The sequence below is a fragment of the Nematolebias whitei genome, chromosome 5 (assembly GCF_014905685.2).
Source record: "Nematolebias whitei isolate Nwh7 chromosome 5, NemWhi1, whole genome shotgun sequence".
Lineage (NCBI taxonomy): Eukaryota > Metazoa > Chordata > Actinopteri > Cyprinodontiformes > Rivulidae > Nematolebias > Nematolebias whitei.
In genome coordinates, this window is record NC_056502.1 from 14,134,929 (window position 1) to 14,156,768 (window position 21,840).

At 40.4% G+C, this 21,840-nt stretch overlaps 1 protein-coding gene across 2 annotated transcripts; it reads right to left on the reverse strand.

Annotated features, from left to right (window-relative positions):
* Positions 1-51: 51 nt before the first annotated feature.
* On the reverse strand, positions 52-21,419 carry atp1a3b (ATPase Na+/K+ transporting subunit alpha 3b). Of its 2 annotated transcripts, none has more exons than XM_037676190.1 (23): positions 21,207-21,419; positions 20,979-21,062; positions 9,894-9,974; positions 9,260-9,319; positions 8,811-9,014; positions 8,486-8,599; positions 7,718-7,852; positions 6,964-7,081; positions 6,477-6,745; positions 6,129-6,327; positions 5,768-6,012; positions 5,474-5,666; positions 4,793-4,968; positions 4,568-4,704; positions 4,320-4,470; positions 3,747-3,915; positions 3,375-3,529; positions 3,155-3,278; positions 2,857-3,002; positions 2,641-2,771; positions 2,354-2,455; positions 2,174-2,265; positions 52-1,562 (listed from the first exon to the last, which is right to left on the reverse strand). In XM_037676190.1, the coding sequence occupies exons 2-23, from the start codon at positions 20,982-20,984 to the stop codon at positions 1,534-1,536; spliced, it is 3,036 nt and encodes a 1,011-aa protein (XP_037532118.1). In that variant the 5' UTR covers positions 20,985-21,062; positions 21,207-21,419; the 3' UTR covers positions 52-1,533. The 2 variants fall into 2 exon arrangements, with proteins under 2 accessions (XP_037532118.1, XP_037532117.1); XM_037676189.1 differs by having other exon boundaries at positions 20,979-21,090.
* Positions 21,420-21,840: the final 421 nt, after the last annotated feature.

Sequence of the window (21,840 nt, forward strand, 5' to 3'; positions counted from 1 at the left end):
AAGTATAAGTAGTAAATAAAATAGCGTAGAACAAAGGCAAAGACAAACAGGTTTGGGTTGTATTAAATGTTCTAGATGTTTTATTGGTGTTGGTTGCATTTATTTGACACACACATTTTCTACTAGTTGTGTATTTTATTTCTTCAATCTCAACTTTTTCAGCCACCAGAGACCGTTGGCCCTTCACTGGTCTCCACAACACATACGTGCACACACAGATCTGGGCCGGACTGGTCAAATATCCGAACTGGACCCAGATCCGGTCCAGTAAATAGGCCCCAGGCACATGGACTCAATTGTCATCCACTCACCATATCACAGCACAATTCACCACATCATACCTGCACACATGCAGTGACAGGAACCTGAAGCCTTTTGGTATAAACAACCTGAAGCCCTGCTTTGCTGTTACACTTTAGCCTCCTGAGAAACCAGCAAAAAGAAACCAAAAAAACATATGAAATACAAAAAAAGAGAGACAGATATCCTCATTTTTAATATTCTAACCAATATTGTAAATGGCCTTCATGAATGCATCTCTCTCGCATTGTTTCTCAACATCATTTTTATTGTTTCATTTAAATTCAGTATAGAATTGTATAGATTTCCTAGAGCACACAGAAAGATTGAGTTGTCTTTACCAACACGGGAGAGAGAATGTACTGTATTAGTTATTAACAAGGACAATGGTTCACACTGTGCACACAAACAGAGACAAATGGGGCAGGAGGGAAGGGAGAGAAGGGTGTGAGAGACAGAAGGGGGAGAGAGAGAGAGGACAGGGCACCATGGGGTGTGTTCTGTTAAGCCTAAATGAGGAAAAGCAGTTCTCACACACCTTCTCTCCCACATCAGAAATAAAAAAGATAAATAAAATAATCCAAATCCCTCCCACTTGACATATTAACAAAAGAAAAAACAACACTGTGGCCGTGGAGAACAGAAAAAAACGGAAAATGGATGCAGTAAGATCGCCGGGGAAAGGACCACTATGCGGGTCCTCCACAAACAGGAAACGGAGGCGAGGTGGCAGTCGATGTGTCTGCGGTCAAATCACACTGATTTTTTTGATCTGTGTGTGATTGGGGGCAAGCAAAGGGTTGGCAAGGGAAAGCAGAGGGAAACGGAGGTATACAGAAAGACAGCAGAGGAGAAAATGGGAAGAAGGAGCTGGATGGTCCTTTTCGCAGAGCATTGACACTCCCTTTGTATCTTTAGTTCATTCAAATCTACATACACAATATGCAGCTGCCGTTTGGTAGATATATTGGTTTAAGTACACAGCAGTGAGAGGACACATGCAAAGAGTATCATAGGAGGTAAGGAGAAAGAGCGCAGGTCAATGTAGAAAGTTGTAAAGGTGCTTTTGCTGTTTTTAATCTTTGGGGCAGTTGTGATGAAAATTGCTTCAAAGCGGTTTTTGTCTTTAAAAGGGAAGGGGCATCTGGAGATGTATCTTGCCAAGGATGGAGTGACGGGGCATAAACGTATGAATAGAAGATGTAAGAGGCTTGAGCGGAGGTGCTCTGGTGATCAATAGTATGTCTCCTTTTCCACCCAACCTGGAGCGCAAATGAGAAAAACAGATAAATGATCACAATTAATCAAAAGGTGTTTTCATTACTCGCAAAAACATAAATGTGCAAACTCATGATGTCAGCTTCAAGATGCAACGTGCCTCTAAAAGTAAAGCTGTAATTTATCATAATTAAGAAGCATAATCAATATTTAGTTAGTTTTATTTAGACAGATTCAAGACACTTTGCAAAAGAAGGTCAGATTAGAGCTCTAGAGGAAAGTGGTTTCAACCAGGAGCACACAGCAGCAGATGATGACAGTTGCATTGCTGTGCTTGACCTGCCGGTCCTCTCTTTCTGAACATCAAGACAGCATTCAGTGGACATGTTATGAGTTAGAAAAATATACACAGCTTCTGAGAAACCATTTGAAGATGTTCCACTGCTTTAAACAGAGGAAGACCAAGTTACAGGTGTGTCTGTAGTTGCAACTGAATTTATTGAAGAGAAAAAATAAAAACCTCCTCAACTAAATGTCAAAAGAGCTGTAATTTCTTAAAAGTAGGGCATGTCAAGTGCAAACTTTCTGCACGACTAAAACATGCATCTATGAAGAAGCCTTTGTTCAAGGGGAGTTAAAGAAGATAAAGACTCACCTCCAGGATTTCGGCGAAGGATAAGTTTTCGTACTTCATCGTAAACAAAGATGAGAAAACTATAAGGAAATGCACAAAACCACCAGGAAGGCCTGTGGACAAGTCAAGAGAACCCAAATGAAGTAAACAGACAACTGGATTATTTTATATTCATGGGACACATTTGACTCTGAGACTTACTTTAGAGGATACATCCTGAGGGCCACATCCATGCCTGGGCAGTAAGACAGGAAGGCAGCTAGGGCTGTCTCTTCAAACAGGCCGAAGATCAAGATCTTGTTCCTGAGTGCAGAAACACAACAAATATTAGTAAAAAATAATCCACACAAAAACCAAGATATATAACAATAATTTGGGCAATATTTGTGTTATTTGCAGTTGGTGAAACAAAAGATGACAGATGTCCAGGACATTTCTGGAGTCTAAAAGGAGACGTGCAAGCATTTAGATGCAGCTCTTGGACTCACCTCATGCCCTGCTGGAACACAGAGTTACGTCTGGTCTTGCAGATGATGAGATCGGCCCACTGCACTACGACGATGCTGACAAAGAAGGCTGTGTGACATGTGAACTCCACAATCTTCCTTTGTTCATATGTCTGAAGAGGAAGGAGATGACCAACAAAATGTGAGACCAACTGGAAAAAAAAAAAAAAACACTACAAACACACACAATCCATTTACCCATTGCTGCCCATAGCTGTCTTCTAGATCATTTACACTACGATCATCCCAGTTGAGCCTGATGCCCAGCAGGGTACCGGGCAGGAAACCATTTTCAGCCAGAATGACAAAGTAGCTGAAGAAGCCTCCCAGAGCCTGGATCATACCTGTGGAAACATACACACAGACCTTTAATCTTTAAATCTGGAGACAGGTCTGAAAAGTAGGTAGGTGTTGTTGTTTGTGATAATAAGGAAGAATCATTCTAAAAACAGATAAAAAAACAATAATTCACAGTCTGCATCAACAGTTCACATACCAATTTGTCCATAAGCAATGCTGATAAGCCTCTCGTTCACAAGCTTGTCCCTGAATGGGTTCCTGGGCTGACGCTTCATGATGTCGCTCTCAGCTGTTTCATAAGCCAAAGAGATGGCTGGAACCTTTTGAACGAGGAAGAAATGCGAACTTTAATTCTCATATAGATGCCTAACATTTTATTAGTAAAATCGAAGAGCGTGGGTTTGATCAGCTCTCACCATGTCAGTTCCCAGATCAATACAGAGAATGGTGATGGTTCCTAGAGGTAGAGGAATGTTGGCTATGATAAAGAGTAGGAAGGGAGTAATCTCTGGGATGTTGCTGGTTAATGTGTAGGCAATGGACTTCTTTAAGTTATCAAAAATCAGGCGGCCTAAAGGAGGAAAAAATAGAAAAACACATTACAAAATAATCAGAGATGGGCCTTTGAAATGATACACAATATTCTCTTAATTATTTTCAGAGGGAAACTCCCCTTTACAGTCTCAGTTAACTCAAAACTAATTTCCATTCTGTTCCTACAATTAATGTTCTTGTTATGAACACAATTGATTTATTGCTTCTAATCCTTCAGCTCTGTCCATTCCTACCTTCTTCTACTCCGGTGACAATAGAGGCAAAGTTGTCATCCAATAGGATCATGTCTGCAGCCTGTTTGGACACATCAGAGCCTGAGATTCCCATGGCAACACCAATGTCGGCTTTTTTCAGTGCAGGAGAGTCATTCACACCGTCACCTGTCACAGCCACGATGGCACCCTAAGAGGGATGAGAAAAGACAGTAAGGTTAGTCACAAAAAAGAATTGTTATTCGTCAGATTCCACATTTAGCAAGGTTAACCTGTTTAAAAGAATCCAACTGAAGCAGTCATCATCAGAGCTAAAGTGCATGCTCAAATCAACATTTTCACAATTTAATATATTTTTCATATCTTACAAAAAAACATATATACATTTCTAACTACCGTATATATTTTCATGTAAAGGCTGATAATGCTTCAAAAGTTAGCCAATCGCTTCACTGGAGTGCTTCATTTGGTGGATATCTAGCACCCTCTACTGTTGATCAAGTAGAGTAGTCACACAGAACCAACTGTATTTCCAGCCAAAGTCACATCTTTCATTCAAACCAGTTTATTAAAACAATGTCAAAATGCTCCAACCTGTCTCTGGCACCCTTCTACAATGATGAGTTTCTGCTGTGGGGAGGTTCTGGCAAACACGATCTCTGTGTGATTCCTCAAGATGTCGTCCATCTGGTCCTGAGACAAATCCTTCAGGTCGGAGCCATGAATCACACAGGCTTTGGCATCCCTGAACACAAACAGTGCAAGCTTTTAATTCTTAACTTGGTGTCTTATTGAAGGCTGTGTATTTGTTTAGTGTGTATTTTTCTGTAAACCTTCCTCACCTGGGGTTGACCTGGCTCACAGGTATGTTGAGACGAGCTGCGATGTCCTCCACTGTTTCATTGCCCTCTGAGATGATGCCCACTCCCTTGGCAATAGCTTTAGCTGTGATTGGATGATCACCAGTGACCATAATAACCTATAAAAGCAGCAAAGTTTTTTTTTAATTTTTTATCAGCCCTAGAAACAATGTTGTCAAACACTTGTGTTGAGCAGAAAAGGCTCACCTTGATACCAGCAGATCGGCATTTCCCAACAGCATCAGGCACAGCAGCACGAGGAGGGTCAATCATGGACATGAGGCCAACAAAGCAAAGATTGTCTGTCTGGAAGTTAACGTCATCTGTGTCAAAGGCAAAACCTTTGGGGTACTGGTCCTCTGGCAGGAGCAAGTGACAGAAACCTGCAGGGAAAAGACAAATGTGGTGAAGCTTTTCATTTTATTTTTCCATTTTTGTTTTTGGAATAACTTTTCTTTACTCTGTTTCCAGATAATGTAGCAATAGTGTATCTTTTAAAGATAAGAATAAGTTTCAGGACCAAAAGGTAAGTATAAATTAAAATTAGATACAATGTTCATATATTATTCTTTAGGTTGATTAAAAAAACTAATTATTTAACGCATTTTGAAAAACACTGTTCACAAAGCTAAAAGAGCTGTTTTAACAGCTAAAGAAAAATGATGTTAACATGATAAAGATAGAAAAATAAAAGAGGAGATGCATAGAAAACTTAACATTTAACTAAGCTAATAGTTTTATAAAACAAAGAACTTGTATCATAGGATGACATGGTAAATTTCCAGTTATATATGTGTGTCCTTAAATCTATTCTCCCTTTGAGCCTCTTGGTCCCATCCCATATTTTATCCATTTTAAACATTTATCTGTATAACTGCCTATCTTTACCTAGTACTCTCTCTCCCAGTCCTCCCAGTTCCATGTATGCATTCTGGAAAGCCTCTTTCAACTCCTCATCCATCGGTTGCTCTTTGCCCTGCAGCAGGATGGTTGAACAACGATCTAGGATCCTTTCAGGAGCTCCCTTCATCACTAGCAGGTAGCGGTTGTCATTGGGGTCCTCTGTCTCATGCACTGATAACTACATGAGGATAAGAAACAAATAATATTCACACAAACTGTTCTTTAGATTTATCAATGTTATTATTTGTCCGTTCATGGCTGTATTCAAGAAATACTTACCTGGTATTTGTTGGTGGAGTTAAAGGGAATCTCAGCAACTTTCTTGTTTTTGTCTCTCATGGCCCTGACAGAGCCGCTAGACAGCTCTATACATTTCAGCAGGGCCGACTCAGAAGCGTCGCCTGCAACGTCTCTCTTCAGGATGGGTATTGCATCCTGTCCTGCTTTGAACTGCGCCCTGTTACATAGAGCAGCGATACGAGACAAAGCCTGCCACGTCACTGAGCTCTTGTCAAAGGAAGCACCTGGGAAAAGAAGCGAGAAATGAGTGATTCTTTGCTGTAATCATTAAGTCCTTTTCCAACTGTAATATGTTTCAGGCATCAGCAGCACCTGTGCTTTATGCCCTTTCCTCTCTAACCTGACTGATCCTCGGTGGTGTCTGCCTCATGGATCTGGTTGTCAAACCACATGTGGGCCACAGTCATCCTGTTTTGGGTCAGGGTGCCGGTCTTGTCAGAGCAGATGGTGGAAGTGGAGCCCAAGGTTTCCACAGCTTCCAAGTTCTTTACAAGGCAGTTCTTCTTAGCCATACGCTTGGCAGTCAAAGTCAAACATACCTGCAGACACATGTTTAAAAGGTTAAATTGTTTTTATGTCATTTTTATATATAAAGCAATATTTTTAGGATGTATTCTGTAAGTTTAACACAAAACTATTAGACACAAAGGAAATAAAGGATGCTAATCCAAAACCACTAATTACTTACAGTGACTGTGGCCAGCAGCCCCTCAGGCACATTAGCCACAATGATGCCAATAAGGAAGATGACAGCTTCCAGCCAGGAGTAACCCAGGATGATGGCCAGGATGAAAAACGTCACACCGAGGAAGACGGCCACACCTGTGATAATGTGGATGAAGTGCTCAATTTCCTTGGCGATGGGAGTTTTGCCGGTGTCCAAACCAGAAGCCAGAGTAGCAATACGACCCATGACTGTGCGATCTCCGGTGTAGATGACGATACCACGAGCTGTGCCTGGTTTAACAAAAGAAACATTCAAATGTAACGCTGTAAGAGATTTTGTGATTTTCTTTACAAACACTTTTATGAAATGGAATGTTTCCTACTTTTAGAACTAAAAATGACTAATGTTGATAATTCTATTATTCCAAAAAATTTGTTGGCTTTAAAATGAGACATGTGCACACAGTTTAATAATGCCACAGAATATACAATTGTCAAGGTGATAATACCTTCCACACAGTTGGTGGAGAAGAAAGCGATGTTTCGGGTCTCCAAGGGGTTGTCATGGGTGCAGTCAGGTGACCTGCTCTGTGGTTCTGATTCTCCTGTTAAGGAGGAATTATCCACCTGTAACACAAAAACTAGTTTTGTAAAACAAGAAGCGGAATATTGATCCTTCAGTACTACGCAAAGGTCTTGAGTCATTCCTCATTTTTTTTTACATTTTCTATATAAGCAGTCAGATATTCTTGTGACCTTTAAAAGTGGTCTTAATTAATAGTTCTTCGAACTTTATAAAGGTTTTTCTATGAACTACTTGTTCATTCGTTTTAGGCTAAAAAATAGGAACAAACTTTGTCTTTGTAACAAGCTGCTAGTAACAAAGAACCTGTTTATAATTGACTCTGAAAAGGCAAACAAAAGACAAAAAGAGTCAAAGACCTTCAGAAAGCCTGAAGAACTGTTGGTCAAGACCACGTGAAAAATAACAATAAGAATATTTTGATTGGAAAGCAAAATTTTAAGAAATTATGAGTGGTTTAAACCTTTTGGCCAGTACTGTAGATATAATTGTGTGATATTCTATACTACAATGTGGGTACATTTTCACACTCCTTTAGTTCATTCTTATAAATAAACTTAAGTGTTTAAAAGCAAAGCAAACCTGGAGACAGCCATGTTTTCCCACAAAGGGATTTGATAGTTAAATCTTTTTAACACCAGAGTGCAGTGAATGTGGCGTTAGTTAGAGTCTGTGTGTACCTTGCAGCCATGAGCAGAAACCACCCTGATGTCAGCAGGGATCCTGTCTCCTCCCTTTACTTCTATCAGATCTCCGGCCACCACGTCTTCAGCGTTGAGCTGCACCTTCTCACCCTCACGGATCACCAGTGCTTGCTGCAAGGACACAATCAGTCAGTGGTCAGAAAGTACAGATAACTAACAAACACTTGTAACAAGAAACAAAAAAAGATTGTTTTTTTGTTCTTGTTTTGTTTTTTTGCTTGCATAAGAGGAAAACACTGACTGATAAAATTATTTAGAATATAAACTTTGATTAAAAACACTTGAAACATTTTAGGTCAAAGGTGAATGCCTGTGCAACACACACATTATATATATATATATAAATAATATTTGACTTTGGTATTAAAGGCAGCATTAAAGCTAATAGTCAGCTAATAGTTGGCTAATAGTTGGACAGCTGTTTGATGCAGAACTTGAGGAAGACTTTATTTGTTACTGTGTTTAGAGATGCCCTTTTGTTTGCAAGCTGTTTATTCTAAAAAGTAAATAAAAATGAGACGTCTTTCTTTTGCATATATTTTTAAGCTCTGATTACATCAACTGGAAAATAATAATTAAATTTTAGTATTTGCCACATTTCTAAAATTTCAGTACTGTAAATAGAATGCAGGGTATACTAATATAGGATCGGTGCAGCACTTTTTAGACTGTGAGAACTTTAAAAAAAGAATGTTTAAACATAAAGTATGTGCATTTTTATTTTGGGTAAATTAATTTGTTTACCTGAGGCACCATGTTCTTAAAAGACTCCATGATTTTGGAGCTCTTAGCCTCTTGGAAGTATGAGAAGCAGCCAGTGATGATGACAACAGCTGTGAGCACAATACCCAGGTACAACTGCAACAGAGAGGCAAAGGAACAGTCAAACGTGTAGTTACTGAGAGGGAGAAGACTGCGTATGAAGCTCAAATAGATCTGCCATGATGTTATTTCTACTTCACAGTTCTGAGTGTGACAAATGTGTTAATGGGGTGTAGGTGGGCCAGATGGGAATATGTTCATGGAAAATCTGTTGCACAAATTGTGTGTATGTGTGTGCTTTGCTTACGTTGTCGCCTGCAGGATCGTCCTCTGTGGCTGCCTGGATGGCATAGGCCAGAAAGCAAAGAATGGCGCCAATCCACAGCAGGATGGAGAACCCACCAAACAACTGGCGACAGAACTTGACCCACTCTGGGGTGGTGGGTGGAGGGGTGAGAGCATTGGGACCATCCCTGGCCAAAATCTCTGCTGCCTTGGCATTGGTCAGTCCCTGGAGAGAAGAGACAATATAAACATGATGTGAGTAAAGGAAGAACAGATTGAGCAGAACCAGCAATAATGTAAGTTAATGAAGAATTTCTTCATATTTCTTAGATGTGGCTGTGTGGTCCTGAGGCCTTTCAGCTGGATTGTTGTTAATACACTGTACCGTACTTTTATTTGGTAACAGAGGTTCACTACTTCCACCTAGTGCTCAAATTATGAAACAACCTCAAACCACCAAATAAGACTCACCTGGACAATATCAGTCTGGAACTTTCTGGTTACTTCTTCAACGGACATCTTGTGTTCCGTCTGCAAAATGACAATAAAAACAAAAACACAAACAGAGCGCACATTAATAATGAGTAATATCATAGGTGTTGCTGTCGTTTTGCATGCACTATTAATCTACAAATATGTTCATTAAATGTTTATCATAAATTTTGCATTTGTAAAACATCGAACATAGTCAAGTAAAAATTAATTATACATTTTACTCCATGCATGCAGTTCACCTTAGAACTTAGAGTGTTAGGTCAGCCAGAAAAGGCGACCCTGGTGTCTTTCTCTTGAGCTGAAATGTGGGATAAAACTCACAACATCCTGACAACAAATCAGTCCTCCTAACAAGTGAAAATTCAGGATTTTGGCCTGTATGTGAAAGATATTTCTTATTTCCAAAGTAAAAACCTATTAAGTTATGATGAGGATGTAATTTTTTTAACAATTTTTTTTATTATTATTGCAAGACGAATGGAGAGTACAGAGATATTTTGATGCAATAAATAAATTGTGGCTGTAAATTTAGTTAGCCTCTGATTGACAGGATTCAGACAGATTCAGTTCTTCTACAAGTATTGTGCGATTAAGGCAGAACTTTACTTACAATGGGCACTTCCTTCTTCAGGTCATCCATGTCCTTGGCCGTCTGCCCCTTCTTCTTCTTGGGGGATCGGTCAACTTTGTCCTGTGTGGTGGCAACGCGGTAACTGTCTGAACGTCCATACTACAGACACACACACATGTTTTATACATGCACTTTGACTAGAGCAACCTGTGTGCCTTTGTCTGTAATTTTAGCTGTTTTCTCGGTTTGCAAACGTCTATTTAATCATCTAACTGAATAAATGATCTATGTGCCAACTAAAAACTACTATGCAGAAAGTATCTGTCATGCTCAGACTTCAGTACAAATTAAATCATGCTGTAACCTTCTGATGTGGCCTTGTGAGGTAGTTAGCATGTCATAAGAATTTACTATATTTTTTCAATTGAAAAAAAAAACATCAATGCAAAGAAAAAGGAAAGCATTTAAATGTAAAATTTAGAATATAAACAAAAAATGCATGTTTTCCTTCAATAAACTACTGCTGCACTGTCACAACACATTAAAGCATGAGTTTGCAATCTGTTCTGCCACACGTATCCAACCTCCACTGATCAAAAAACACTCACTCCAATGTGTCCAGCAGCCTGATGGACACGTCACAACTCAATAAAGGGCAAACAGATTACCCTGTACAACAAACCACTGCCAGAACGTTTGCACTTAATTATCAAGGACAAATTTTAAAAACATCAAAGAAAGACAGAACAGGATAATGAAGTTTATAAACTCATCAAAGGGTTCTTTAGACTCTTGCAGCTCTGCAATATCACAGCAGAGCCAGAAGAGACACTTTGATGTCAAGATTACTAAAAGTCAAGCTGCAAGACACAAATCAGGCATATTTAATATATTTGTAGTCTTCTTCCTGATTTATTTCATAAGATGCTGTTCCAGGCTGTTCCTTTATAAATCTGTTTATGTTGGTAAACTAGGCATAAGTGACCTAATTATCTACCCTGATTTTCTATAGAACTGGACTTTCAAGTCCTCTTTGAGTCTGTAACTGTAGCCTTGTGTCTGACATGAGAGTACCTGATCTTTGTGTTATATCAATACAAATATGCCTCATCAAAGGTCAAAGGTGACCATCAATGGCCCTAAAGTGGGTCACTTTTACAACTTGGATAACGAGGAATGGAAAACAGACTAAAGATATGATAAAGCAGTGCAACAGTTGGATCATGTAACTATGGGATACATCATTTGATATAAATTAGACATAAATAAAATTGATATAAACCTAGAATAATTTTAATTGATAATTTAGGTGTCAAAAGGAGAAGATGTAAGAATAAAAGTCTTCAGTGGTAAGCGTCCTCTAGTGGTAGAGTAAGGTATTTAACACAAGCAAACTGCAGCTAAACTATTTAAACTACTACAACAAACAAAAAAACAAAAAAAAGTTTACCTTTAAAATAAGCCTTTAAAGTACATTTATTTTGAAGTGGCAATGTTTTGTCTGTTCAAATTTATCATATGAAATTACAAAAGCATCTCTGTGAAGGAGGATTAAAAATATCCAAAGTTTTCCACATATGTTGATAGACTCTTATCCGAACCACACCAGAACATACAAAACTGCACTGGAACAAAACAGACATCACAAAGATAAACTCGCCACTGAATTTCCCACGTGATTTGTAATTTTGCTCCTGTTGTGCAAAACCTTTGTGAAATGATTTCCACCACATACTTTTTTTTTTTTAACAAAAACCTTTCTTTCAGGTTTAGTCACCCCATATACATGTACATGGTTTCATAAGACCACAGTGTGCATGACAACTCTCACTGTGAGGCGCACGTTGCTCAACGAGCCCATCTGAGCTCAAAGCAAACAATTAAACCATTCGTTCAAGCTTGTCGAGCAGACGACAGAATGTCGGCAAAGAGAGAGCCGTTTGACCGGACTGCATTCATATGCAAACAGTTTGGTAACAAAAGAGCAGGTGAACAAATTTCTCACTGCAGCAAGTCCAGGCAGGCCTGGTGCAGAAAGGCTGCACAAAGAGACTGATGCTGTGGAAAAGTACTGCTGCTGATCACCGCTGAGATAGACCATAGGTGTGTTTGCACGTGTGTGCAGGAACACAAAGAGTGTGTGTGGGTTGGCACATACATGTGTACACATGGGTTATATTGCATGTGTGCATGTCTCAGTAATTGGCGATAATATTTCTGTTTGAGATTACAGGTGTTGAGCAAGCTGTGCTACTTTTCAGTCAAGTGTAATTTACATTGCTAGATTTGGCAGCTGCTCGACTTACACGAATTATTTTTAATTGTTTTATTTCCACAAACGTTCACTTAACATTGTAAACAGCCACTTCAGAAGCACTGAATTTGCTCCAGTACACAAAACATAATTAGTGGTTATATAAATATGGACAGGACACACAATATGCTTTTCTTTTATTATATACATCCAAACACAAATACGAAAGCCCAGACAATAGAGCTGGTTGGTGGAAATGAACACTGAACAAAGAGTGAAAGTGAAGACGCAGAGAGACGGATTTGACGGGGGTGGATGACAGACAGGACTGGGCACATGGAAAGGGAGACATCAGTGGGAGGTGAGACGAGAGAGAGAACGAGAGTGAGAGGAGGTGTTGTCACCCTTCTCCCAGGCGTCAAAATTAGTTATTGACCAGCAATCTTTTGACCCGCTCTAACAGATTGAGCACAGTCACAACATCTCAAACCGTTATAAATCATATTTTCACTGCAGGTGCCTGTGTGTGTCTGCAGGTGCATGTTTTCATTGGCAGATATGAATGAGTGAGTAGCTATTTATGTGACTCGTGGGAAAAGGAAATGTTGCTGGATTGGTCTAGTCTTTTTACAGCAGACTGAATAAGTGACAGCAGCGGCCTTCCTGTTGAGTTCCATTGAATAACAAACGAGGAACTTCCTTATATTTTCTTGTCTAAATGTTTCATATATGCTTTTACCACAACACTGCATCTTTTTCTCAGATATTATACAGTCTAGTCGCACCAATTTGTTTCCAGCTTTAAATGTGTCACTTGATTTTAATTTTGTTTTGTGCAGGTCAACACAATCTGCCTGTGTGTTTCTCTGTGGGGATCGAGCTGTCTTCAGAATCTCTGGGTAATTCAATGAGCCCCCTCTGTCCTAAGAAAGGAAACAGAGACTTGGGCTGAAATTACATACACTCATTCCCCATACAAGCACAGAGCAAATCAGATTGATGGACAGGCTTATCAGCATCATGGAGAAATGGAGAAATCTCACATCTCTTTCATAAATTACACAGTGTAATCATTCCAATAACGTGATATTCTGGCTGTTTAAAAAAATGTGTCAGATATTTGATTGAAACAATGTGTCATGCGTTTGTAGGTCTGCACTGGTTTAGCCAAACTAAAATGTTCAGTTTCCTCAAATGTGAACAATGCTGCTGAGTGCGTATGTTAGGAGGGCAGGTTACCATGGTGACCATCACAGCCACCGGCTTGGTGACAAAGCTCAGCAGTGGTCTAGTACTTAGAGGATCCCCTGATGTTATCCAGTATGAGGAATGATTGTAATAACTGGACACTACATTACTTGCTGTTTGGTTCGGACCAGGCAGTGGATTCCAAGATTTTTATTTTTGGTCTTAACATGTCTCTGTGCATGAGCTGAGGTGAGTCACTGTACTGGCTTCGATCCGTACGAGCAGCATATACACGCAATGCGGCAGAGAAAGAGAGAGAGAAAGTGGAAGTTGTGGATGAAACAGACAACCAGTCATTGTATAATAATTAAGCTTGAACTCAAAAGAAGAGATCAGTATTGCTGCAGAGTCATGTAAAGTCTGAAGGGTGGGGTTATCAGCACAGAAAATGTACAATTTAGGAGTGGCACAGTTAAAGTCAAGCATGGTAAAGACCTCAGGTTGAAGCATGAAAACTAATTATGGGTTCCACTGAAAATGGGAGGATGCTTTTTATCTTCATTTACTGCCCGTGTTTGGAGCATGCGCAGTGAATAGCAGAACATAAATTATTTTGCAAACATTTACAACGGTAACTGGTTTTAAACCACTCTGTTTTTCCCCATGTAGAACTCGTATGAGGAAATGACAAAACACACTTCTCAACATTTTTCTAACTGTATTTGTCATCAGTTTGCGCCTCTCCTTTGTGTTGAGCAGTGTCATGTTGTAATAATTTAATCTCATCACCGTCATGTGACACTGACATCAGATCATTCACATGGCTGCAGAACAGGAAACAGATCTTCTGCATTCTAGAAGTGATCATTTTACACATGCCACGGCCACATCATGGCCAGATTTGTCAGATAGCTGCACACACTGAGCTGGATATAAAAGTGAGTAAAATTAGAATTGGGCTATCTTTTCTCTTCATTTGGTTTAGAAGGAATAAAGACATTTGTAAATTGGGATCCAGACTGGGTCATTGTTGGTCTCATTTAAGCTAAAAGTGGAAAACTCTCTATGAATCAAACCAGCATACTAACGGCAAGTTTCCCTGTCTAATCTAACCGTGTGCTGAAAAATAAATAGAAATTACAAACATCAAACATAGAAGTTAGACTGAAGCACTCTTTTATGTTTCAGTTAATCTTAAAATTAAATACTGTCTGGTGTTTAGTCCCATATTAAATGCCACCTCCTGAGATTATTAGATTTTATTAAATGTGTACATTTGTGCTTTTTGTCTAATTTTGGTCATTCAGTAAAGCTGCAAATCATCCAAGTGTGATGTAAGAAAATGGTAAGACTTTTTTAATGATAAAGTATCATGGTGATCAAAACATCAGCCTTGTTGATTATATGTTATATACTGTATATTATTATAATCTGGAATGTTTTCAGTGAATCTCAGTTTGTTCGTCAGAGATGTAGTAGTTATAAATGGCAGTATTACCTGAGTATCCTGGACTTTGTCATCCTGTTTCTATGAAAACACAGAATAAAAATCTAACAAGAAAATTTAAAACAAACTATTAAAAATATGTCATAAAATGTAAGATTTGTACAAATTAAATGATTACACACAACTTTATCATTGTTACCTTATACTTGAAGTACAATATAGTGATACTAAGTCATTCATTGTAGTGCTTGTCTGTGTAACCTGGCAAGGTCACTGGACCATCTGCTGGTTCTTGCAGAAAGACAAAGTGCTCTGGGTCAAAGTAGGGGGCCCAGGCTGAGGGCCAAGGGACAGGACTGTTGGGATTAGCTAGTCTGATTACAACACTGGATTAGCCCACTACTGTATGCTTCTCCCTCTCTTCTGTTTCAGAGTCAGAGTCAGAGATTCTTTATTGTCATTCGCACCTCATGTGGTACATGTGGTGGAGCGAAATTATGTACACAGGGTCCCAGTTACATCCAACAATAAAATGTATAAGAAAAACAGTAATAACATCTAAGATATGAACTAAGAAAAACATCAACTAAATATACACTAAGCACTCATAACATAAAACATTGAACATCAGCACAAACAAGAACATGGACTCCACTATAGGCTCTTGGAAAAACTAAATAATCTTCAAATTAATCAACAATTAATTTTCCTTTTCTGTACCAGTTATCAATGACTGCATTTTAAGAAATGCATCCGTTTTCTTTACCCATCTTCTTTTCCAGGTTGCAGGGAACTGGTGCCTGTCTGCAGCAGTGCAAGAGGCGGTGGACACTCTGGAGAGGTCGCCTGTCCATCACAGGAACACGTAGAGACAAACGAGACACACAACCATTCACACGCTCACCCACACCTAGGGACACTTTATAGATACCATTGAACCTAACGTGCATGTTTTTGGTCTGTGGAAGGAAACTGTAATACCCAGAGAAAACCCACTTGTGCACCAAGAAAACATGCAAATTCCTTCTAGAAAGGCCCAAGTCTGGGAGACGATCCTGCAACCTTCTTGCTGAGCGGAGACAGCTCTAACCACTGTTCTGGTGAGCTGCTCATTCTAAGAAATTATAAATTTCAAAAAGAGACTGTCTAACTGCTTGTTTGACTCTTCTGTATCATCAGCCTTGAAATGTTATCTGTCTCTCCTCACAAAGTGAAATGACGTCAAAAGCAGGCATTTCCAGGTATCAGACATGAAGGAGAAACAGAAGAGATAGTGTGACATTTTAGAAGGAAAAAAGGCAGAAAGCAGTGCAGTCTGTTGTTCCATTCACCCATCACTCAAGAAGCATTCAAATGAACCCACGGCACATGCACAGAATGGATTTAATGTAATTTTGTAAATAGCATAAATAAAATATTTTAAAAAAGAACTATGGGGGCGATTATAAGAACAGAAAGAAAACCTTAATCTCTAAACCCTGCCAGCACAAAGAAAGATTAACCCTCTTTAGCTCTCAAATCATCTGCCTTGTGCTAAAGATAAAAATAAACAAAACAAAGAAACATATCCATGCACCACTTAAAATGAAAATTACAACTTAAGTCACAACTCCCCCTCCCTATGTGATTTCCTCTGATCCATCTGTGTGTCCAGTCATCATCTGTTCACACAGTGTTTCTGTGAAGCTTTAACAAACCCGGCGCAGTAATGAGACCGTGAAGGACTTCTACTGTAGTGAGCGCAACCTGTGCTAGATTAGCGTAGTAAATCTTTATTCCTTGGCGTTTGTAGAGGACAGGGCATCTTGCCACATGAGAGCGAGCAACTGGGTGAATGGCAGAGCTATGCAGATATTTATGCAGACATTCATACAAATGAAAGCTCTTTGTGCAAGGAAATATCCATTAATATGATTTGATTTGTAACATGCCTTCTTCTGTGAATCTAAACTGGAATCGTTGAAATATATAAATGAAATAAGTGAATGAAACCTTTGTTTATTGTTACTTAAGAACCCTATTACAGTAGGTAATTACAGTACAGTATTACAGTATAGTTTCATTAAAAGGGCTAAATACAAATTAAATACAGCTAGCAATCGTTGTCCATTGTGCAGCATTGTGCCTTGATTTAGTCACAAAAGGACACATGGCTCTCCAGGACAACACCCTGCATTCGTCATGTTGCTGTAGTCAGGCAATCTTATCCTCCTGAACGGCTCTCTTTATGGGAGATCATCAGCATGTTAAGTTGGAAACTTTTGGCCGTATCAATCACTGAGTCTACTGCAATCTTGTTTTAAAGTGAGGTATAAGAGAGACAGCACTGACCTTTTACATTTTATTAGCTTTCACACAGAAAAGAAAGGGTTTCATTTCTGTACATTGAAGCTACGACTGGACGAAAAGTCTCCAGTAGGGTAAAGCTCTCTTTATGTTAAAGGTAAAAATTTGATTCTAACAACAGTTAGAACTACAGTAACTGTATCTACCATGACTTTAAGGATACAATAGTATAGAATAATTCATATTAATAATTGTTAATAGAAATAATAATTTAGCTTTACCAGGTTTTAGGTCTGCTTTGGGTACTTTGTGTCAGGTTGAAGCTCAGTCGTGCTTGTTCTGAATGGATGCATGTTCTTTTGTGGCTTTGTGGTTTTGATTTGGTACTTTCCCAATCCAAAAACATGCACGTTAGGTTACCTGCCAAGCATGTGTAGTTCCATAAGATGCAAAAAAAAAAAAAAACATAAAGACACATTTGTATTACTGTTGTTGGGTGGCAGATGTTGTCTAAGAGTACGTAACGGTATTTAACAGTACATTAAGACGGTACGTAAGGTGCATCAGTAGTCATGTGCCTTTTCAGGACCGTTCCTCTACATCGACTTATTTTGATTGTTGGATGAATTATTGAGCTCACAGGTGAGTTCTAGTCACTTTCTAGTAAAAAAAAAAAAAAGGTGGTTTGTTGAGTAAGTTTGTTGCCAAAGCAAATTCTTACATTCATTATAAAAAAGTAGAAAAACATTCATGCCCTCATCTCCTCTAGATTCAATATTACAACTCTATATTTTGTCCCTGAACTGTCATCTCTTCGTTGTTTGCAGTTGCTTCAGAATGTTGTTGCATGTAGAAGACATGATCATATCACTCCAGTTTTAGCACTGGCTGCTTGACTCATTTTGTATTGATTTTAAGATTATTTTTACTTAATTTTAAGGTTTGAAATGGTTTGGCACTCGTTTTTTTTTAGCTGAACTGCTCGGCTTTTATAACCCAAAACAGCAGTGAGATCATCCTGCCAGATGCTCTTGGGGCCGATGAGGGCTAAATTAAAAGCACAGATGGGATTAGGCTTTTGCGTCGGCTGCACCTAGATTTTTGAACAACCTTGACGTTTGCATTACAGTTTATACAATCATTATATCTTGCCTGAAAACTCATCCTTTTACATTGACTTTTAATTCAAGTTCAGTCTATAGTCCCATTTTTCTCTATTTCATTTGATATGTTTATGCTGCCTTGAAGTGGAAAAAGTGGAGTAGCCCTTCAAATGATCACCTTATTGACTAGTTTTAAAAGAGCCTTTTCTTGTGGTTCTGCAATGTGTGGGACAGAGCAGCCATGCCACAGTGCAGCCTATCAGCATCAAGCAGCAGGTGCAATGAGGAGGGATGTGCAGCACTCTGCACCAAACTGAAGGCTGAGCCTCTGCAGCAGCCACACAACTCCTTAACATCTTCCATCTCTATGAGCACCTCACGTGGCACCTCAGTATAAATGTACATGCTGTCCCAGAAACCTTTACACTGAGTTCATTAGTGATTCATGTCAATGTCAAAGAGACAACTGAAGCTCTCAGAGCGTCATCCACACATTTCACTGCAGTCATCACGACCTTGTAACGAACACTTACTGCATCTACGACATTGTAATTTCGTCAAACCCAACCTTAAAACGAACCAATCAGTCATTAATGCCCTGTGAAGATCACCAAGCCTGTACCCATCTGTATCGGTGCAGCAGCAGGAAACACAAGCCTTAGTAATATGAGCTTCAGGTCATTATCCTGTAACAGGATATACAGTCAAGCATCCCTCCCCCTATACGCAGCCACCATCACTTCAAAATCCTCCCACTCCCCCATCACCTGCAGACTATTCACTCTGCCCTTCCTCTCTGTCCCTCTTGTTCTCTCAGCAGTCACACCACAATCTGCATCACGTGTCTGAAGGTGAAAAGCAGCCGCCGATGCCACCGTGAAGCCACATCTCATTTTACATTCATCAGTTTCAGTCAAAGCTGCATCAGTGCAGGAAAACGGGGCAGAAGAAGTGTGTCAATCTGAAAACATTGTCACAAGAGACAAGATGTCATTTTGAAACAACTATAGTACGTCTGGTAAAATCTACCCATGCTCTTTTTTTTTTACACATGTTCAAGCTTTTTCCCCTGTATGATCACTGCTGTCTCTCTAGCTGGTCCTGTCTGCGTGGCTTCTTGTGCCAGCCAATCACAGCTCTTTACTGGGAATTTCCACACAAGAAGCCCCGCCCCCTCTTTGACGCAGAAAGCCGTCGCAAGCGATGCCCCCCCGCAGCCTTGAAAGGACAACTACTCTGTGCGCAGCTGCGACATTAAAAAAAAAAAGAAGATAAAAAATAAAAATTAAGATGATACTAAAAAGAATGTTAAACTTATATCTAAGAAGACTCCATCATCTCATCCGTTATCTGTTCAGGGTCACCTCAGCAGCGCAGAAACCTCCTTCAGACCTTCAAGGAGGCTCGTTTATCACCTCATGACTGTTTCCTGAAGGGACAAGTTGTGTCCCGAAAATGGCACAGTCTTTCCACTCAGCGTTTCTCTTTCCCAACTTTCACACCTCTAGCAGCATCATGCGTAATAAGCACTTTCTCCGCGGTCTCTTTTGACGCAGTGCCCATCCAGCTGCTGCGAGCTTCCACGTTTCAGTGAACACTCTAGAAAGAACGAGGGGACCTCTCCCCTCCTCCGTGGGAACCCGACAGGGTCTCTCGGATGCTGCAGAGGACCGTTTCTGCCTGCAGCATCCTTCAGGGGGAACGCCTCCGATTCCAAATTACAACTCTTGTCCCCGAGCAAGAAATTGCGCAACAGCTCACCGGTTCTCTCAGCTGGTAGTTTTCCACCAGGACACACTGATTCATTTACGCGGCTAATAAGTTCAGGAACCGGAAACGCTGAGAAGATGCGTTAATGGTTTTAATGGATGCGGACTTTTTATAAATAAGGGAACGCGTCGTCCCGCGTTCCTTTGTGCATTAAAGCACTCGATCTGTATTTAATCTGTGGTGTATGTCCATTCGAGACCCCGTTATGTCACGAATTAAAGGGAGAAATAAGCTGGTGAGACACTTATTCCCGGTAACCGCATTATGACGCACGGGTCATCGAGTGCGCGGAGGCTGTCGAGAGGACGTCTCCTCTGCTCCGTGTTTCTAATGTTCTGAACCAAATATAAAATAAGAACCGGAGACAAAACAGAACCAGCAGAGGTGTGTGTGTGTGTGTGTGTGGTGGTGGGTGGGGGGGGGGGATGGGGAGGTTGTAATGGAAACGTCCCTCCACCCAAAAAATTTGCACATTCATCACAAAATAAAGTCCAACAGCGAGTGATATGACTTATTGGAGGTTTTTAATTTAATACAAGTGGGTGCAGATGAGACGTGCCCCCCTCCCTCGGTGCTCCAACACGAGCAATCTGGAGGAATAAACCGATTAGGCCTTGCGGCTCCCAAGGTTACAGACACTTGAAACGCACGCTGACACTTTAAAACGCACATCCCACTTCCCCTTTTACATTCATATATGTTGCAGTTGATGCGACAGTAACTCATAAATGAGGGGGAATCTGAGCAGAATGGTGAATAATGGCGGAAATAAAACTCTTAACGTCCAAACCAAAGCGCTAAAAGACGCCGGTGATCTCTGACAGGAGAAGGAGCTTCATGGCTACATCAGTTTGTCGCAGTCTGAACAGAGGAAACCAGTTCCGCATTAGAGTCAATGTCAACTCAGACATCCGGGATTCCCCAAAAGGAACAAAACGACCGCATCGCCGCACCGGTTGGACACCTTTCCCCACCCGAGTGGGCGGTGGTGGGCGAGGAACCGACATGTTTGACGCCAACTCTCACTTTTTCAGGCCACATCAGGTGAGCTACAGCGCAAAGAAAAGTTATCTTACCCCCATGTTGGCGCAGTTGCTCTTCTCTCAGGTGATGCACCGCTTGAGAGGTGTCAGCCCCCTCACGTTGAATTAGCCTCTTTTCTTTTAAAACAAAAATAAAAAGCCTCGCCTTGAAAAACAGAACAAGGCGATTAGGGAGGTTAGCGTTAGCGAGAATGTAAAGGAGAAGTTAGCTGAAAAAAAAACGGTTTTCTTTGGCGGTGGAAAACAAAGAGCGGTTCAAACCTTGGAAGAGATCAGGCTACTCTCCTCCTGTGAGACGTCTTTTTCAGATGAAATGTAGCGGTCTCAAGCGGAGCATCACGCAGGAACCCGCTTCCCTCCTTTGCTCTCTGATACTTGCGGCGAAAGACCCGTGGAACTAACGAACCGCACCACTACCTCTTCGCAAGACGGTCTTAGTCCGCGCTTCCAGCCGATGCTGCCGCAGTACACCGCTCCTCTAGAGCTGCACCACTCCGCCAGGAGAAGAAGCGCCTTGATCCCGCCCATCGTTTGCAGAAACAGCCAATCAGAACTCCGAGCGTCCCATAACTGACCAATAGCTGTCATCCATGTTTGCAAATTAGCCAATAGAAATCCTCACTGCCCCTCCTGCTTTACTGCAGAATTCCGAGGCTTGCAGCCAGCAGCGTCGCGAGTATCTAGGCTGAAATTTTTGTAGAAATGGACGCACAAGGTTAGAATCCAGTCGTCGTGGTTGTGTTTGTTTTTCATTTAATGTCTTTATGCGACACTAAACTAGTGGATTTGTGTGCTTTAGGCTGTTGCATGTGACAAACACCCCTGGATGTGTCATCATCAGTCGTGTTGGTCCTATATCATCATGAGCATGTCGTGTTCTTCCAAATGTCAATCT

Bases quoted from the DNA above. Each gene is read 5' to 3' on its own strand.
- atp1a3b (XM_037676190.1), bottom strand. The intron at 7,082-7,717 runs GTACACACAGAC...TTTGTGTTACAG, and splicing joins TTTCTGCTCATGGCTGCAAG to GTGGATAATTCCTCCTTAAC. The intron at 2,772-2,856 runs GTAAATGGATTG...CTTCCTCTTCAG, and splicing joins ACAGCTATGGGCAGCAATGG to ACATATGAACAAAGGAAGAT.